Source organism: Melanotaenia boesemani, chromosome 16 (genome assembly GCF_017639745.1).
Source record: "Melanotaenia boesemani isolate fMelBoe1 chromosome 16, fMelBoe1.pri, whole genome shotgun sequence".
Taxonomy (NCBI): domain Eukaryota; kingdom Metazoa; phylum Chordata; class Actinopteri; order Atheriniformes; family Melanotaeniidae; genus Melanotaenia; species Melanotaenia boesemani.
Genome location: NC_055697.1, coordinates 6131335 through 6148482, shown reverse-complemented (window position 1 = coordinate 6148482; position 17148 = coordinate 6131335). Strand labels below are relative to the sequence as shown.

At 37.9% G+C, this 17148-nt stretch overlaps 1 protein-coding gene across 2 annotated transcripts; it reads left to right on the top strand.

Moving 5' to 3' along the window:
• The first annotated feature begins 10639 nt into the window (after nucleotides 1-10639).
• On the top strand, nucleotides 10640-13502 carry pex13 (peroxisomal biogenesis factor 13). 2 transcript variants are annotated; one of them, XM_042010960.1, is made up of 5 exons: nucleotides 10640-10814; nucleotides 11347-12053; nucleotides 12431-12553; nucleotides 12662-13023; nucleotides 13058-13502. In XM_042010960.1, the coding sequence occupies exons 1-4, from the start codon at nucleotides 10741-10743 to the stop codon at nucleotides 13015-13017; spliced, it is 1260 nt and encodes a 419-aa protein (XP_041866894.1). In that variant the 5' UTR covers nucleotides 10640-10740; the 3' UTR covers nucleotides 13018-13023; nucleotides 13058-13502. The 2 variants fall into 2 exon arrangements, with proteins under 2 accessions (XP_041866894.1, XP_041866893.1); XM_042010959.1 differs by having other exon boundaries at nucleotides 12662-13502.
• Nucleotides 13503-17148: the final 3646 nt, after the last annotated feature.

Here is a 17148-nt window from a genome sequence, read left to right as displayed (position 1 = left end):
TAAAGGTGATTAATTAAATTTAATTTAACTGAAAAGACAGTTAATCAGTGACTGTAAATTGAGTTTAGGAGTCAGTTTGGTCGATGTCAGCTAGATGATTGGTGTACCCACCCTTCCTAATTACTTACTACATTAAAATGATGTTTGAAAGAAAAATCACGTTTTTACTGGAAATGACAATATCAGCTAATTTTTCCAAATGGAGGTCTCAAGTTTCAGAGGACCTCAAGTTTCCAGATTTCAAGATGACTGCACCCAGTAACACCTGTAGTACACTAAATTTATAGTATAAATAGCACTGAGTTGTTATCGATAATTACATCATGGTTGCATCAATATGTGTGGTTTATTAATTATCATCACTCAACCATCGTATCATTGGCTGGTGTTCTCATGGTGCACAATTTTACAATGGGGTTGTGATTTTCAAGTTGTATAGGCATAATTGTAAATGTTCACAAATTGAGTATTTTGAACGTGTCCATTTTTTCTGAGTTGGTGCAACGAGAATTACGTAACTTACTCTCGGACACTCGGAATTCTGACACCACTGGACACCACTTAGTCAAACTTGAATGGGACTTTTAAAACATGTTAATCTAAGGATAAACTCAGGCAGACATGGGAAACTGAACTGAATACATAACCTGACTTTGTATAACTCTTCAGCTGCTAATTACTGTTCTTTCACTCATGCTGGATGGAAAAAATGCAAGCTACCTTTGTTCTACTGTACTTTATAAAAATGGGAACTTGCTGGGAATAGTTCATAAAATTGAAACTATGCTCCTAACATGAAGTAATTGGATGATGAGACTGTGTGTACATATACATGTATCTAAACTGGTAACAATGTGGACACAGAGAGTAAAGGAATCTTCAGGGACCAGATGTTGAACTGACTTGAGGGTTGCCTGATATATTTGAGGGAATTGGATTTCAGTAGATTTGTGTACCAATACATTTGTAAAAATGACAGAGTTAGAAAATGTCCACTTAAATGCTATTTCCAAATAAAAATAAAAATGAAATAAAAATAAAAAGCTAATCTGGTACTAGGGTATATTGAGTAAAGGTATATTTTTATTTTTTATTTATTTATTTTTTTTGTAAATTAAAATAAATTAAATTAAATTAAATTAAATTAAATTATCCAATTCAGTTTGCAATATAGTGCCAATTTGCTGACAAATAAATAGTTTGTTAGTTGTTTTTTGTGATGCAATAGGTCAAGTGAAAAATTAAAATTATTTACTATACCTGATAGCACTGATAGCATTCAAAGAGAATAATAAACTCTTGCCATAATTAGTTAAAGAAAAATCAAGCATAAATTTTGTCAATAAAACTCTCTTGCTTTTTCCTCTATTACTAGTTTTCAAGCTACACTGACTTTTAAAACACCTAGTCATTCATTTTGAATGGTAAGCTACAGTATCTGAGTTATTACCTCACAGAATGTAAAATTTGTTCAATATAACTCATTTAGACATTCATTTAGACAAAATAAATAATACTGTAAGTAATTCTGTTCTTTTTCTTTTTTTTTTTTTTACCCAGTTTCACACAATTTCATGCAGCCATTATTATTTAGTTTACCTTAAAAGAAATTCTCTGATCTAGACAGTAAGTATTTTACATATTATACAGCACAGGGGATGCACTTAGAATACTATGTGTCTGAGGATACTCATTTCTATAGTCCTTCTAATGATGTTTTACGTCATGATTTGATCAAAATGTTGCATAATAAAGGAAATGTAAGCATGCCACTTGAGAACAATCCTGACAATATGAAACAGTCCTGTCTCAATTCAACTTTTAGTTTCAATTTCTAAGTAAGTAATCTAAACAAAACCATCATGTGATATGTGACTGCATGACCACCAGTCCACTGGTTTTTATTTCTATTTCTAAACGTTTTCTAATCCTTTTTCAAATAAATTAGTAAAGCAGTGTTTCTTTTTTGTTTAAAACTAATATAAGTTTTAGAGATGGTGCAGTTTTACTCATGCTAGAAAATGTAAGCTACCTTTATTTACCTTTTTGTTGTTTGCAGTCTGTTTTCAGTTACAAACTAAAATCAAAAGAAAATTTGATTGTTCTTAAATGAGTAAAAGATTAAAAAGGAGAAATCACTGTGCCATCTCCTGAGGTGAACCGTAGACTATTGCAGTGACTTTGGGATTTACCCGTATGACGTACATTTCTGACACATGTGAAACTGCACACCTCAGTTAACGCAGTTATCTTTAGTCAGAGTGGTGCTTGGTAATAATCACAATAATCTGACTGGTCAATAATTCAGCCGGTCAGATACTTAGATTCAGGATAGCAGACCTACAATATACTGACCATATTGTGAATCAAATCAATCAAGTTTTCAGCTATTAGCAAGCAGGCTGATATCTTGTTGGTTAGTTATAATATTTACATCCGTCTTAGCTCAGAATTCTTCTTCTTCTTCTTCTTCTACTACTTCTTCTTTCACCCTTGTGTAAAACAGGGTGTAAAACCAGTGATCAGACATCTGACTAATTTTCGATGATGCAATGCTAATTATACCTGATGCTATTTAAGAGAAGAAGGGGATGTTTTAACAGTGCTGTTCATATTTGCATCACAATAAATAAGTTAAAGCTGATAGGGGAAAAATACAAGTTTTGATTATAATCTCATTTCTTGAAAAATTCTGACAACAATAATCGGTGCGTCCTGCAGCGTCATTACCATGGAACCCAGGATGTACTACACTGGAGATGTTTGTTTCACATGTATTGGGAGACTGAGAAGAAATGCTGCATGTGGCTTCCTTCCTGTCTCATTGTGAGGAACCACAGCAAACCCTGATTTAACCTCATCGTACAGGGTAATGGCTACAGTCTGTTATTGGTTTTGTTATAACAATTAGCAGTTTGCTAATCTGCAGAAAGCATCTGTAATTTAACTTTTCCATCCAACTTAGAGCCACCTGGGATTTAACTTTAAAGCTACATTACTCTGCTCAGCTCAATTTGTTTACAGCAGTTCAATTCTCCACTGTGTGTACCAGCTTGTGTAAAGAGGACATTTTTATCCAGACATTTTGCAGTTAAATTTACATTTTCTGTATTTTGTTGAATCCACTACCATTTTTTTTTTATTATTATTATTATTTTTATTTGTTTGTTTTGTTTTTTAAACTTAATTTTGTTGGGTATGAACATCCGACAATGTAAAACAACTGTCAGTGGTTACATGTCTTTTGTTATAACATAATGTCTTTGACTTCATGGTGTCTCTAGTGAGACGTGTTTGTTGTCTATTTGTCCTTTTCAGCATTAAATTCAATTTATTTTAGTCTCAATATATTTATGAGTCGTTCCATGTTGAAAGTCTCAACTGTGTCCATCCAGTTCCTGAGAGTGGGAGAGTCTTCTTTACACTGTTTCCTGGTGACTGCTTTCTTGGCCACTGACAGCTAACTTTATTTTAACCAGATACCTGTCCTAAAACTGTACATTTTCCATTGACAGTTTACATAGGGTACATCTCACATGACTTTGGTCATTTATAACCCAGTATCTTTTCCATTGCAATACATCATCCCAGTACTTTGATCTGCATTATGCTACCGACACCGTCTCCAGCATGTTTGCTGTAATAAGAACAACATCCTGCAGCTGGTGGTGGTTTGCTGAGCATCACATATGTTAAACTCGTCTTTGGTTAGTGGTATTTTACAATTTTACCTGTCTGTCTTGTACATACAGTGTAGAAGTTCCTCTGTGATGCAGTCACTTTATTCAGCTCCTCAGAAAGATCTAGTTTAATTTCTTTCTCAAAGAAATCTCTAACTTGAAAGTAACCAAACTGGTCGGGATCCTCTAAGCCACATTCTTTCTTCAGATTATGAAAGGTTTTCATTCAGCCCCCATCAATGTTTATTATTATTGATTGTCCCTGATTGAAATTCATAGTCATAACCTACTTAAGTCAAAATTTTAATTTCACACTCCAAACTGCATTTCCTAATAACTAAAAACAATATTTCCAGAGTGAATCTAGTGATTAAATCAAGCAAACTAACAAATGTAATTTGTTTTTGCTCCACCAATCTAGTCTACAATCCCAAACTCAACTGGTTTTATATAATTACTATCATGTTTACTGTATTTTTGTATGACTCCTTAAATATATATATATCTGTGTGCGTTAAATTGTGTCACAGGTAATGGGAATATAAGGTTTCCAGAAAGACCCTGCTAATGACCAGAGGTAAAGCTGCTATTTTTGTTCCTAAGTTTTAACTAACTCCATTCAGAAATTACGTGTGTAAGAATTTTCAGTCTTGCACTTTTTCATCCAGACTTGGATGACGAACTGTGTTTTGAAACAAAATATTACATCATATCCAGGTAAATGGTAAGAGGACAGAACATCCAAACATGATGTACTGAAATGTTTCATCAAGATATTTCACTTCTGCAATGAGCAGCATTGTCTTTGTCAATGTGAAAGAGTGTGTGACTTTTATAGATGCACGTGCAATATATCTTCTGTCTGTGTGCGCAGGGTTGCTTCGGTTAAATAGTGACATGTATTGTAGACGCTCCCTGCGTCTCATTTAGTATTTCCTACCCATGTCCTGGAAAAGGCAAGCTAAACCTGTTTAGCCACCTATTTCCAGTAAAGCCCCTCCTCTGCTGCTCTGTCTCCTCCCTTTCCCCCTCCCTCCTTTACCACTCCTTCCTTTTGCAAACTGCAAATTCTTGATGACAACACCACACTGTTGCACTCCACCTGAATGAACATGCTGTTATCTCACAAAATTAGGGAGGAGTTACAACACAGCAGGGCTTTTTCTCAGTGTGAAGGGTAGCCTATGGCTGAAAATATAAGACTTTAGTATTCATTCACTTACCCATTTTGAATATTTCAGTAATAACATTTTGAACAATGTTATTACTGAATAGGTGCACTGGTTATTATAAAGTGTACACGTCTATAAAGTGATATACTATTACCTAATTTTGGCTTATTTTTAAGTAATATCCAACTGTAAATGTTACAGATTAGTAAGTCAGTCTCCAGTTCCATTCCCTTTCATCTGAATGAGCTCAACAATGCCCAAACCCTTTTCACTGAGCTAAAACCTTACTGTTCAAGATAAAGAATGATTATTACTTCCATGCTCTGCTCCTACAATTTACAAACTTCCTGCAGGACATTTTAATTATAGGTATTATGCCTTATGTAATGCTAAAATGGCTCCTCATGCAAGATCTAACTCATAGAGCAGGGAAAATCCCTCGTCTCTCAGATTTCACTGTGAATATCTGACCAGCAATTGTATATTCCCGTGTTACAGGGTCTTTAACAGTTTTGCATGGGTTCATTGTTCAAAGCATTAACCCATTCCAATATAATGTATGCTGATTAAAAGAGCAGAAGCAGAAGTAGAATAAGCTGAAGTAACAGTATGTATTTGATCCAAACAGAGTTGACTTTTTTAACCTTTGGGTTACCAAACGGAAAAGCAATGTACCATCCAACTCTCCAAAGCTCTGGTGTACATTCACATGGATCCAGTACCTTATCAAGTTCTGCACAGTGACTCATTCATTTGAATTAGGAGTGCTGGAGCAGTTAAGCATCTAAAATTTGCATAACTGCGGCCCTTAACAACTGGGTTTCCCACCCCTGATTTAGACTGGTCTATTAATGGAAACAGGCTAAAATATTAATAAAATATAATTTATTAATATAAAATTGCATAGAAAATAAGTATAGTTGTGTTTTCATTGCCTACAGTTAATTGTTAAGCACTTTGGTCAGATTGAGTGCTTTTGTAAGGTGCTATAGAAATAAACTTATTTAACTGATAGAGCAAGTCATTTATCAAAAAACAGCAATTTTGAGAGATGGCTTACTCTGACAACGGATATATGTGGCTAGCCGCAAGTTATTGTTTGCTAGCCATAAGTAGCCTATTTCCAATCACAAGCATTTTTCTGGACTTTTCAACATGTTTGTTGTGATGAAAATTTCTTTGTCATGTGAAATATATGAGGATGAGACTTAGAAAATGACCAAGATTTAATAAGAGTTCTTTTAAAAGCTAACAAACCTAGCTTGTGTTAGCTTGTTTACCAGCTTAAGGGTTGTTCCCTTTCTGTCTACTGTATCTTTGTCTCTACTTCCTTTTTTCCACTTTCCTTTTTACTTCTCTTTATTATTCTCTTTTTTTTCTGTCTCCTCTGGGCAGGTCCAGCAAGATTACATCAATCCAAATAAATAAGATAAAACAATATATTTAAATAAATAAAGAAAAAAGAGATCATCAAGAGGAGCCTTATACCTATAAAGCTCCTCTTGGCAAAGGAAAATTGTTCAGCACAAAACAGCAGACCGACCATCTGTTGCTATCAAAAAAAAAAGCTAACAAGCTTAGCTTGTGTTAGCTTGTTAACCAGTTGTGTTAAAAGCTAACAAGCTTAGCTTGTGTTAGCTTGTTAGCCTGTTGTGTTAAAAGCTAACAAGCTTAGCTTGTGTTAGCTTGTTAGCCTGTTGTGTTAAAAGCTAACAAGCTTAGCTTGTGTTAACTTGTTAACCAGTTGTGTTAAAAGCTAACAAGCTTAGCTTGTGTTAGCTTGTTAACCAGTTGTGTTAAAAGCTAACAAGCTTAGCTTAGTCCTAAACATAAGTTACTTTGAGCACTTCCAAAATTTTTCTTTAAATTTGCTGTATTGGATACTTGAGGATGAGACTCAAATATTATTATTGCCAAGATAAAAATAATAATTATACTGATGTTGTTTTTAAACCAAGCTTGTTTGCTTGTTAACCAGTTACATTAAAAGCTAACAAGTCTAGTTTTGTTGTTTCTTATGAACAAAGACTGAATCCAGTGTCTTATAAAGGTATAAAACTAACTCTTTAGGACTTCATAGGCAACATTTATTTCAAACTTCAGATTTTCTGTATTTTTAATTATTGATTATTGGCCTCTGAGTTGCAAAACTTCTCTCATACTTATCATGCTTGTGTTTACATTACATACTGCAGTGTGACTCTTTGGTCTTTTGCCGTATCCCCTTTTGTGAGTAGCTGCCACACAACAATGCCAACATATTGTGACAACCACAAGTACAGTGTTGTGTACTATCCACCAATATTTTACTTTTGACAGTTCCACTTTTGTAAAAGCTTCCATCTTCCTCCTCTGGTATGTTTGCAATGCTTTAACACACACACACACACACACACAACGAAAGGAAGAGGGAACCAGTGTGTAAAATTACCCACATCACTTTCAGGCCAATCCAACGTGCTGCCCAGCAAAAATACAGCAGAAATACTGGAACTTCAGAGCTGCAGAAGGAATGCCATGTTAGAGAGAAGGCTGGTCTGGTTGGACCAGTATAGGCTTTATATGTGTTCAGAAATAGAAAGAGATAAAGATCTTGGGAAAGCTTTGGAATTTTTAAATTATTTTACAGCCTTTTCTGATCATCCCTTACCAAACCCTTGCAGAGACTTCTAAAGGGGAAGGTGTTCAAAGTCGAGAAAGGGGCACATCAATCCTGATATTAAAAAAGTATTGTGTGAGGCAGGAATCTGGTAACGACACAGCTGTTACTGTTTCAGTGAACTACATATATGTAACATAATATTATACACTTTAACACAGATAGATTTTATTTTGACATGGACATCACAATTACAAACCAGATGCAAATTGAAGCAGGGAAAGAACGAGGATGCTCATGGCAGGAAAAGTGAAAGAAAAATGTGAATATGAAAATCTATGTGGAGGGGCCCATTATATAACTGCTTTTAGTGAACTTTAATAAAGGCCCTACTAACAAATGATCTGATGAATGATGAATAATCTTCATCAGTCAGTCATCCTCCCTTAGGCCAGTGGTTCCCAACCTGGGGTCTACTAACAATGAAAAAGAGCTATAAAAAATCTAACCGTGTCATTTCATTCATCCTCCAATGAGCTCTTTCTGCCTACATGACACATCACGTCTAGTAATTAATAGCCGGGAAGTCAAAAAGTAAGAACAACATGCATATCAAAGTTTTTGCCCTCATTTGGCAGGCTGTCAAGTTAACATACTTTAGTCTTGCAAAATACACGAAAGAACATACACCATATTTATTTCACCAATTTTACGATTCTTTGTCTTCATTTATTTGGTTATTCTGAAATACAGACTGAGGACAACCGCTCTCTGGTCTGCTCTGCTGCAGCTTGCCTGCTTGTCTTATGCTTCTTAAGGGCATACAGCCTCCCACTGCACCAGTGTTACATCAGGTCCTACAGCATTCCCATTGCTCAGGGCTTCACATGTGGTGACATATGATGATGACCTGGTGGCAGGTCATTTATTTCACTTTACTAATAACAAGAATTGTTCTCCTGAAAGGCCAAAGAAAGCCTGGCCACAAAAGAAAAAAAATGCCCTCGAGGAAAAGACACTTTGACGTCAAAGAGCAAAAAGGACAGGTGCTCCAGTCCCTCCCATGCATGTTCCTGTCACTTACTCTGATTGCACAACACAGAAACATAAAAGGAAGATTTGTGACTACCTACGCATTTGTATATAAATGGTCATTATTACTCACACTTCAAAATAGAAAACACGGTTACAAATTATTTATTAATGAATATTTTTTTGGTTCATTTTAGTTTTTGGAGTTTATGCTCGTCTATCAATGAGTAACTGGGATGCTTGTCAAACAGGTTCAAGATTTTGACAAACATTTTCTAGTCTTTCATTGATATCCACAGCTGTTACCTACATCCACTTTGGCCAGAGACTTTTTTAAGTCTCATTGGACGAGCAAATCGGTCTTATGTGTCCATTCTCGCCACCATGCATGTCCTGTTAAAACATGTTTTGCTCTCTTGTTCCGCTCATGTCATCTCAGTTTGTTTCCTTAGAATTATTCAGCAACTCCTTCTGGGTGCCTTATCACTATTTTGTGATTTTGTAAACCACTTTCTAACATGACTTTGACTCCATGCAGGACCAAAAATAAACACTTTTCCCAGAATGTCGTAGAAGACATACCTCACACCCAAACCCCTCAGCGGACTCTTTAGGGACTGACTGGAAAGGCGCCTGTGATAAAGCTGCATATCTCTGCAGTAAAGCTATAAAATCCAGTATTTGCTTATGAGTGTCATATTTGTGTGTCTGTATATGTTTTTTATTTTGTGACTCATTTCTATAGATATGCTTAGATGTAATGATCTTTCACGCCTTTTGACCCTTGAATATGTCACATTACAAAAGGTTACATCTGTATAGTGCAAAACCTAAATACAAGGACCATTATCAGTTCAGCATCCTCCCACACTAAGTAGGATTCTCACCTTTGGCATGGGATCCTGTCACCAATGACAGTGTTTGACTCTCCCGCCCACACTGTGGGGATGACACAGGCATCCACTGTTCTACAACCCCCAGGAGAGCGTAATGCGACAGGTCTGCATAAACCATCTGACACCCCCACATAACACTTGACATCACAGGACTCCCTCCAATAACCACACAATACACCTCTGTACTAACTTGATGTTCTCACGAACAGCTTTCCTCACACTCGCAACATTGTAATCACAAGCCGCCCCCTCACTTACCGAACAAGACTGACGTTGGTGACAAAACGTGAACAGTCAGAGAGGAGTGTTCACTAGCACGGAAGATTCATACATGTCAGTGTAAGTCAAATCTAAACGCTGCTTTGTCAGCCATAAAACAAAGATAAATTATGTATTCAAAAGCATTCTGATTCACAAACAAGTACCCTGTCAGTGTCACTTGTTGGAAATGAAGGACTAGATAGGTGTGGAATGCATGTGTTTCTTCCTTACAACAAAACTTTAAAAAAGATTCATTATCAGATCTTTGCACCTGTATAGTAATGTGTTGACAGCCAAACTTATAGCATATAGCTACTTTCTAAGGGTGAACAGGTTATTGTGTTCACATTCTGCATTTAATCTTCCTCATTCAGGGTTAACAAGTTGGCTATGTGTTCAAATTCAAACTTCTGCCTGGACATTGTTTGTGTATTTGTAAAATTTAAGAAGTTTTGGTAAAATGAATAAATATAAAATAGTGAGATGTTAATTGATGTATGTGTTGTTTAGTTTAAAATGTATTTTTAATGGTACGGTTCCCTCTTATGTACTTTGCTAGGTGGCTATAATTATTTAATGATCAAGTCGGTATTTTCTGATGAATTGTAGCACCCTCTGGTGGACAAAAAATGGAACTGTTTTAAGGAACAGGCTAAATAAATCGAGTACCTAGTTAATAGATTTAAAAATTATTGAAAAATAAACTGAAATAAAAAGCATCGAATTATAATTAAGTCAATTAAACACAACTTTTATCATTTTCAGACAGATTTTGTTGCAGGATGACTTTCTACGATGATGTCGTGGAAAGTCATTTGGGTGATTTGGGGATATTTTAAATTACAAATATTCCTTTACATCTTTGGAGAGTAAGTGTCGTGAAGGTAGTGCTGACGTTTAATAAATTACATTTAATAATATAATACAAATGAAATGATTTATATATTTTGTGAACATTTTCATGACACATGGATAATCTGAACATGAGTTTAAAATTCGGATACAGACAGTTACGAGGAGCAAGAAAAGGCAGCACGGGGCACAGTCAGGCTACAGGGACAGGCTTCGCAATATTTTTTATTTAAAGGACATATTTTACGATGGATTCACAACCTCCTCTAAAACCATGGGAACGGCGGATTCCCGGAGCTATGAGTGCACCTATAAATTACAGGTAAAGCAGGGTTAGTTTTGTTACAGACGTGTGATTGATGTTTACGGCACGACCGAAGCTATTGCTAGCTAGATAGCTAATGCTAAAGTTGTTTGCAGACACTAGAAGGGACTTTTTAAACATTGGCAATAATAAAGAATGAGTTATTCGCGCTTCACACTGAAGAATAAGATGCCAATTGAGAACCATTAAACAAGAATTCATCCTACTGTACAAATATGGCTAACAAGCTAGCAAGCGAAGTCCATTGAGGCCCTTTCTAATATTGGATTGGCACAAGCCTTTTTGGCCCGATCTCCAGCGCAAAGCCACAAGTTTTTTTTAGTGTTTTTTTCTTTCTTTCTTTTAATTAATGAAAACGCAATATTAGGAATTTGCTGAAAATATAGATTTGATCTTATCTTTGAATATCTTACAAGAATCTCGATTACTTGTGATCTTCAGGTTGTACTGTTTTCAAGCAGTGACTGTTGTTGTAAATGTCACATCTTGGATGACCTTCCCTATGCTCTCCACTCACCCTCCTAAACAGGTCTACAGACTTTGTAGCAGCCCCAGGCCTCTCAACACCTGCTGGTCCGCCTGTCTTGACCAGGGTGGCTCCTCCAGTGCCTCCTCGCACCGTCCAGCAGTCCTACCGTCCATCCTACAGCTCTTTCACCTCGTCTTACAGCCCCTACGGGAGCTCCATCTACGGTGGCTACAGCCCCTATAGTTATGGTGGCGGCTATGGCCTGGGAGGGTACAGCCGCCTCCCTCACACAGAAGAAATTGCTCCCAGTCGGTTTGTGCAGCAGGCGGAGGAGAGCAGCCGTGGTGCCTTTCAGTCCATCGAGAGCATCGTCCAGGCATTTGCTTCCGTTAGCATGATGCTGGACGCCACCTTTTCAGCTGTGTATAACAGTTTCCGAGCTGTGCTGGATGTAGCCAACCATCTAACACGGCTCCGCGCTCACCTCACCAGAGTTTTGTCAGCATTTGCTCTAGTGCGCACACTACGTTACCTTTACCGACGGTTGCAGCGGCTGCTGGGGAGGGCATCGGATGCTGATGTTGAAGACCTGTGGGCTGACGGTACGAGTGATGGTCTGGCTACAACTTCATCCAGAGGGTATGGAGCAGGAAACGAGGATCAGAGTGTTAAGTCCTGGCCAATTTTCCTGTTTTTTGCTGTAGTCCTGGGTGGACCATATCTTATCTGGAAGCTGCTAAGCTCCAGTCCTAACTCTGAAGAAAATGGTAAGGCTTACTTTGTATTGTCACATTGCCTTTTTTTTTTTTTTTAAGCCTCAGTTGTCATGATGTGATACTAAAACCAAAGACTTGCATAAATACTTTGCAAGACAATAACAAAAAAAAAACCACCTTCGATTTGAAAATTATTTTAAGTGACAAGTTCTCACCAGTCACATAGTTCATTAAGCAGGCATATTGGTGTCCATGCCCCGGATTAAATGATACTGTGATTAACATTGGTTTTATTGAGGGCAGCAAATTTGTTGTATTTTGAACCTCCAAACACATGTGAGGGATGTAGACGGAGTCCTTACTGTAATCTGTGCTCTCTGTCTTCCATTCCCAGCTGTTATCAGTGAAAATGTTGTTTCTTTGTGTAGCAACTAACTGGGCCAGTGGGGAGGATGACCATGTTGTGGCCAGAGCCGAGTATGATTTTTCTGCTGCTTCTGAGGAGGAGATTTCTCTGCGGGCTGGAGACATGCTTAACCTCGCTCCTAAAGGTGAGGACTCTTTCATGCCAGATAAAAGTTAAATATAGTTTTCCCCTAGAGAGTGATTGCTTTCAAATCGGCCCCGGGTACCACATTGTATTCTCCACTGTGTTTTAGATCAACAGCCCCGGGTGCGCGGCTGGCTGCTGGCCAGCGTGGACGGTCAGACCACAGGACTTGTCCCAGCCAACTATGTGAAAGTCCTTGGCAAGCGAAGGGGCCGTAAGCACGCAGAGATGGAGAGGCTCGCTCAGGTCCAGCAAGGGAACACACCGGCCTCTCAAACAGCCACGGCTGCTCAACCACAGTCAACCTCAGCCCCAGGTTATCCCCCAGATGTCCCCACAGCCTCCACCTCCACCTCTGCAGAGCAGCTGCTGGAGTCCGTGTACACAAAAACTCCATCTTCCTTCAGTCTGGGAAGATCCAGCTCCAGCACAGTGCTAAACATCCCTGAAAAGACGGATCTGTGATGATTGTGCCTGTATGCTTAGGGGTTCATTTACACCAGTGGTTAGCTTGACTCATAATCACCAGACAGTTTGTGTTTGGACTGGAAAGCAAAGGGTGTTCTCTGAACCTTCTGTTAGGATGACAAATGGTTTTTAACCACATGTTCACTGCGTGTGTCTGGTATCTTTAGCTTGCTGTTGTCAGACTAGTAAGAAAGAAAGCAGCTTAGTTTGTTTTCTTAATGTCAGTCAGTGAGGTCGAGTATTTACTGACAGAATAAGAACAACAGTATTTTGTTGGACAGTGTGATTGTGTAACCCTGTGTGTGGTTTTTGCCGTCAACTGAAGGCCGCTTCGTCTTCTGTGTTGCTTTCTGTCTGAAGAAAATAAGATCAGATTAATTCAGAATTAGATGAGTTTAACTTTGCACATTTTCAGTGGTTTATTAGCCACATAAGGTAATTTTGTAAATATTTAATATAAATATTTTGAAAATAAATAATTTCTATTCTAATAATGGCTGTTCTGATTAATAAATAAACCGTGTCAGTCATGAAGAACCCAGAGAAACTCGTCATGAAACAGCTCTGACTTACCAGTTCTGGACCCAATACAATACAGTACAGAAGGACTAAATAAAGAAATGGTTGTGGATTATGGTGGATTAATGGACTGGAGCTAAAAAACTGGCCATGCTAAGAACAGAATTCATTCCAAGGCAAAACATTCGCAAAGTAGGAAGACAAAATAAGTCTTGAGAAAACACCACATTTCTGATGTGACGGACAAGGCGGCTGCCAGGTCTGCGTCAGTCAGAAAGGGTGTACTGAATCTTCATACGTGTAAACATATTTGTTAGCCACGATGTAAAACATAAGAGCCTGTCACAGAGCTGAAGAGCCGGCGTGTGTGAGGAAGAATAACGGTGGATATCTGGATAAATTTCTATTATATGCTGATGAAAAAAGCTATTCTACACCCGAAGATCCTGAGCTTGAGGCAGGACCAGAAATGAAGTTCCAACACTGTTTACACTTACTGCATACAGGTGAAACAGAGGGAATTCATTTCAGTTTGGACTTTGAAAATGTGAACAATGAATGACTTTAAAATAAATACGTAGAAGCCTGGAAATGAAGCAGGATTTAAGCCCCGTAGGGTCACCACAAAACCTCCACACCAAGGTCATCTGCCCAGGTACCCTGATATGAAAAGTGGAAGTGAAATCAATTTAAAAATACACACACACACACATATATATAATAAAAATTAAGCCAGTTGGTTAATGGACATTGCTTAGTATTGAAGACAGTAGTATTAATAGCTAAATTTAAAAAATTTAAATTCAAACAGGAATGAAGACCAGAATTTTGTAAAGAAAACATGCAACAGAGATGCAGCTACAAAAAGGAGAGATAGCTGCTGCAGAGCCAAATAAAAAGTTGGACTAAAAACAGAAAAAAGGAGAACTGAGCTCTGTGGGTTTTGAACTCCCAGTCGTTAATGCTGCTTTTACCATTTCAGCTACTGGGAGTAGCTGAAGGTGGGGATCAGACGTGTGGTTTAGATTTCAGGTCTAATTATTATCGGATTTATATTCGTTTTCTCATCTTGAAACATCTCCATTTATACATTTTGATAGTAATAAACAGGTTAAGACAATGATCACCTATTCAAAGTATGAAATAAGATGAACAATAGAAATACACACACAGGCCTCTATCAGGTCCGCCTTGCTAGTACTGTTAGACCAGAATGGCCTTAATTCTTGGTGACATAGATTCAACAAGGTGTTGAAAACATTCCTCAGAGGTTTTCTCCATGTTGACATTGGACTGAGAGCTGGTGACTGTGGAGGCCAAGGCAAGGCAGTTTATTTGTGTAGCATATTTCATGTACAGGACAATTCAAAATGCTTTACATAAAACAAACATTACGGATATTAAGAAATAGTAAAAGGCAGCAACACATAGCAGGAATCACAATAAAATAATAAAATATATTAAAATGATTAAAAGCAAGATGAGTTCAAATGTTACCGTGCAGATTTCATGCACAGGCGCATGAGAAAAGAGATGTTTTAACCTGGATTTAAAAATGTCTACATTTGGGGAAAGTTTAATCTCCACTGGCAGTTTGTTCCATTTGTTTGCAGCATAACAGCTAAATGCTGCTTCTCCATGTTTAGTCTGGACTCTGGTCTGGACTAGTTGACCAGAGTCTTGGGATCTAAGAGCTCTGCTAGGTTTATATTCTCTGAACATATCACAGATGTATTCTGAGCCTAAACCATTCTGAGATTTGTAAACAATCAGAAGGGTTTTAAAATCTATTCTGTGACTGACTGGAAGCCAGTGTAAAGATTTCAAAACTGGTGTGATGTGTTCAGATCTCTTAGTCCTGGTTAAAAATCTAGCAGCAGCGTTCTGGATGAGCTGCAGATGTTTAATGCTCTTTTTAGGAAATCCTGTTAAAAGACTATTACAGTAATCCAGTCTACTGGAGAAGAATGCATGGATGAGTTTCTCCTGGTCTTTCTGGGAGACTAAACTTTTAATTCTGTCGATGTTTCTGAGCTGGTAAAAAGCTTCTTGGTCGGTGATTTTAAGAGCCCAAATCTCCAGGTGTTTGCCAATGCTGACCCTCTTCTCTTTGCTACCAGACAGAATAATCTCAGTTTTGTCTTCATTTAATTGTAGAAAATTCTCCCTCATCCAGGTGTTTATTTGCTCCAGACACTGACACAATAAGTCTATTGGACTGCAGTCGACTGGTGACAGAGACACATAAAGTTGTGTATCATCTGCATAACTTTGATAATTTATGCTATAATTCTGTAATATTTGCCCCAAAGGGAGCATATACAAGTTGAACAGAAGAGGTCCAAGGACTGACCCCTGGGGGACTCCACAAGTCATGGCCACTCGTTCGGCTTTATAGCTGCTGATCATAACAAAATAACTCCGGCCTTCTAAATAGGACCTGAACCAGTTAAGGACCGCTCCAGAAAGTCCAACCCAGTTTTCCAGCCTGTGCAACAGGATTCTGTGAACTACAGTATCAAACACAGCACTGAGATCCAGCAGAACCAGGACTGATACTTGACCAGAATCAGTATTCAACCTAATGTCATTTAACATTTTGACCAGAGCTGTTTCAGTGCTGTGATGAGGTCGGAAGCCGGACTGACATTTATCAAGATTTCCACTTTCATTTAAAAAGTCATTAAACTGGTGAAATACAACTTTTTCAATAATATTGGAAATAAAAGAGGTTAGAGACAGGTCTATAGTTGTTCATTATTGAGGCGTCTAGAGTCCTTTTCTTTAGGAGTGGCTTAATAGCAGCTATCTTTAGTGACTTGGGAAAAACGCCTGATGCCAGTGAGCTGTTAACTATCAGTAGGAGATCACTTTCTACTGAGGTAAAAACTGTTTTTAAAAAGTCGGATGGTAAAATGTCCAGAGGGCATGTTGTTGACAATGGGGTCCAGTGAACACATTGTCATGTTCAAGAAACCAGTTGGAGATGATCTGAGCTGACATGGTGCATTATCCTGCTGGAAGTAGACATGAGAAGATGCTACACTGTGGTCATAAAGGGATGGACATGGTCAGCAACAATACTCAGTTAGGCTGTGGTGGTTAAACCAGGCCATGTTGGTACTAAGAGGACCAAACCACAACACCACCAGCAGCCTGAACCATTGATCCAAGGCAGGATGGATCCATGTTTTCATGATATTTCCACCAAATTCTGACCCTGCCATCTGAATGTGGAGCTGAAATGGAAACTCATCAGACCGGCAATGTTTCTCCATCTTCTGTTGTCCAGTTTTGGTCAGTCTGTGTGAATTGTAGCCTCAGTTTCCTGTTCTTAGCTGACAGTGTGTTTAGAGATGCTATTCTGCATAATTTGGTTGGAACCACTGCTATTTTGACTTCCTGTTACCTTCTGCAACCTATCATCAAGTTAACCATACTCAACTGGGACTAAGTAAATAATAACAATCGTGACATCTGCAATGTCAGATAATTACAAAAGAAAGCCAAAACATCCAAACTGCTTATACTACATGTTAGTTATAAGTTTGAAAAGTAGAGATATTTATGGCAGTAACACCAGCTTTACGGCCACTGTTACCAGGCAAC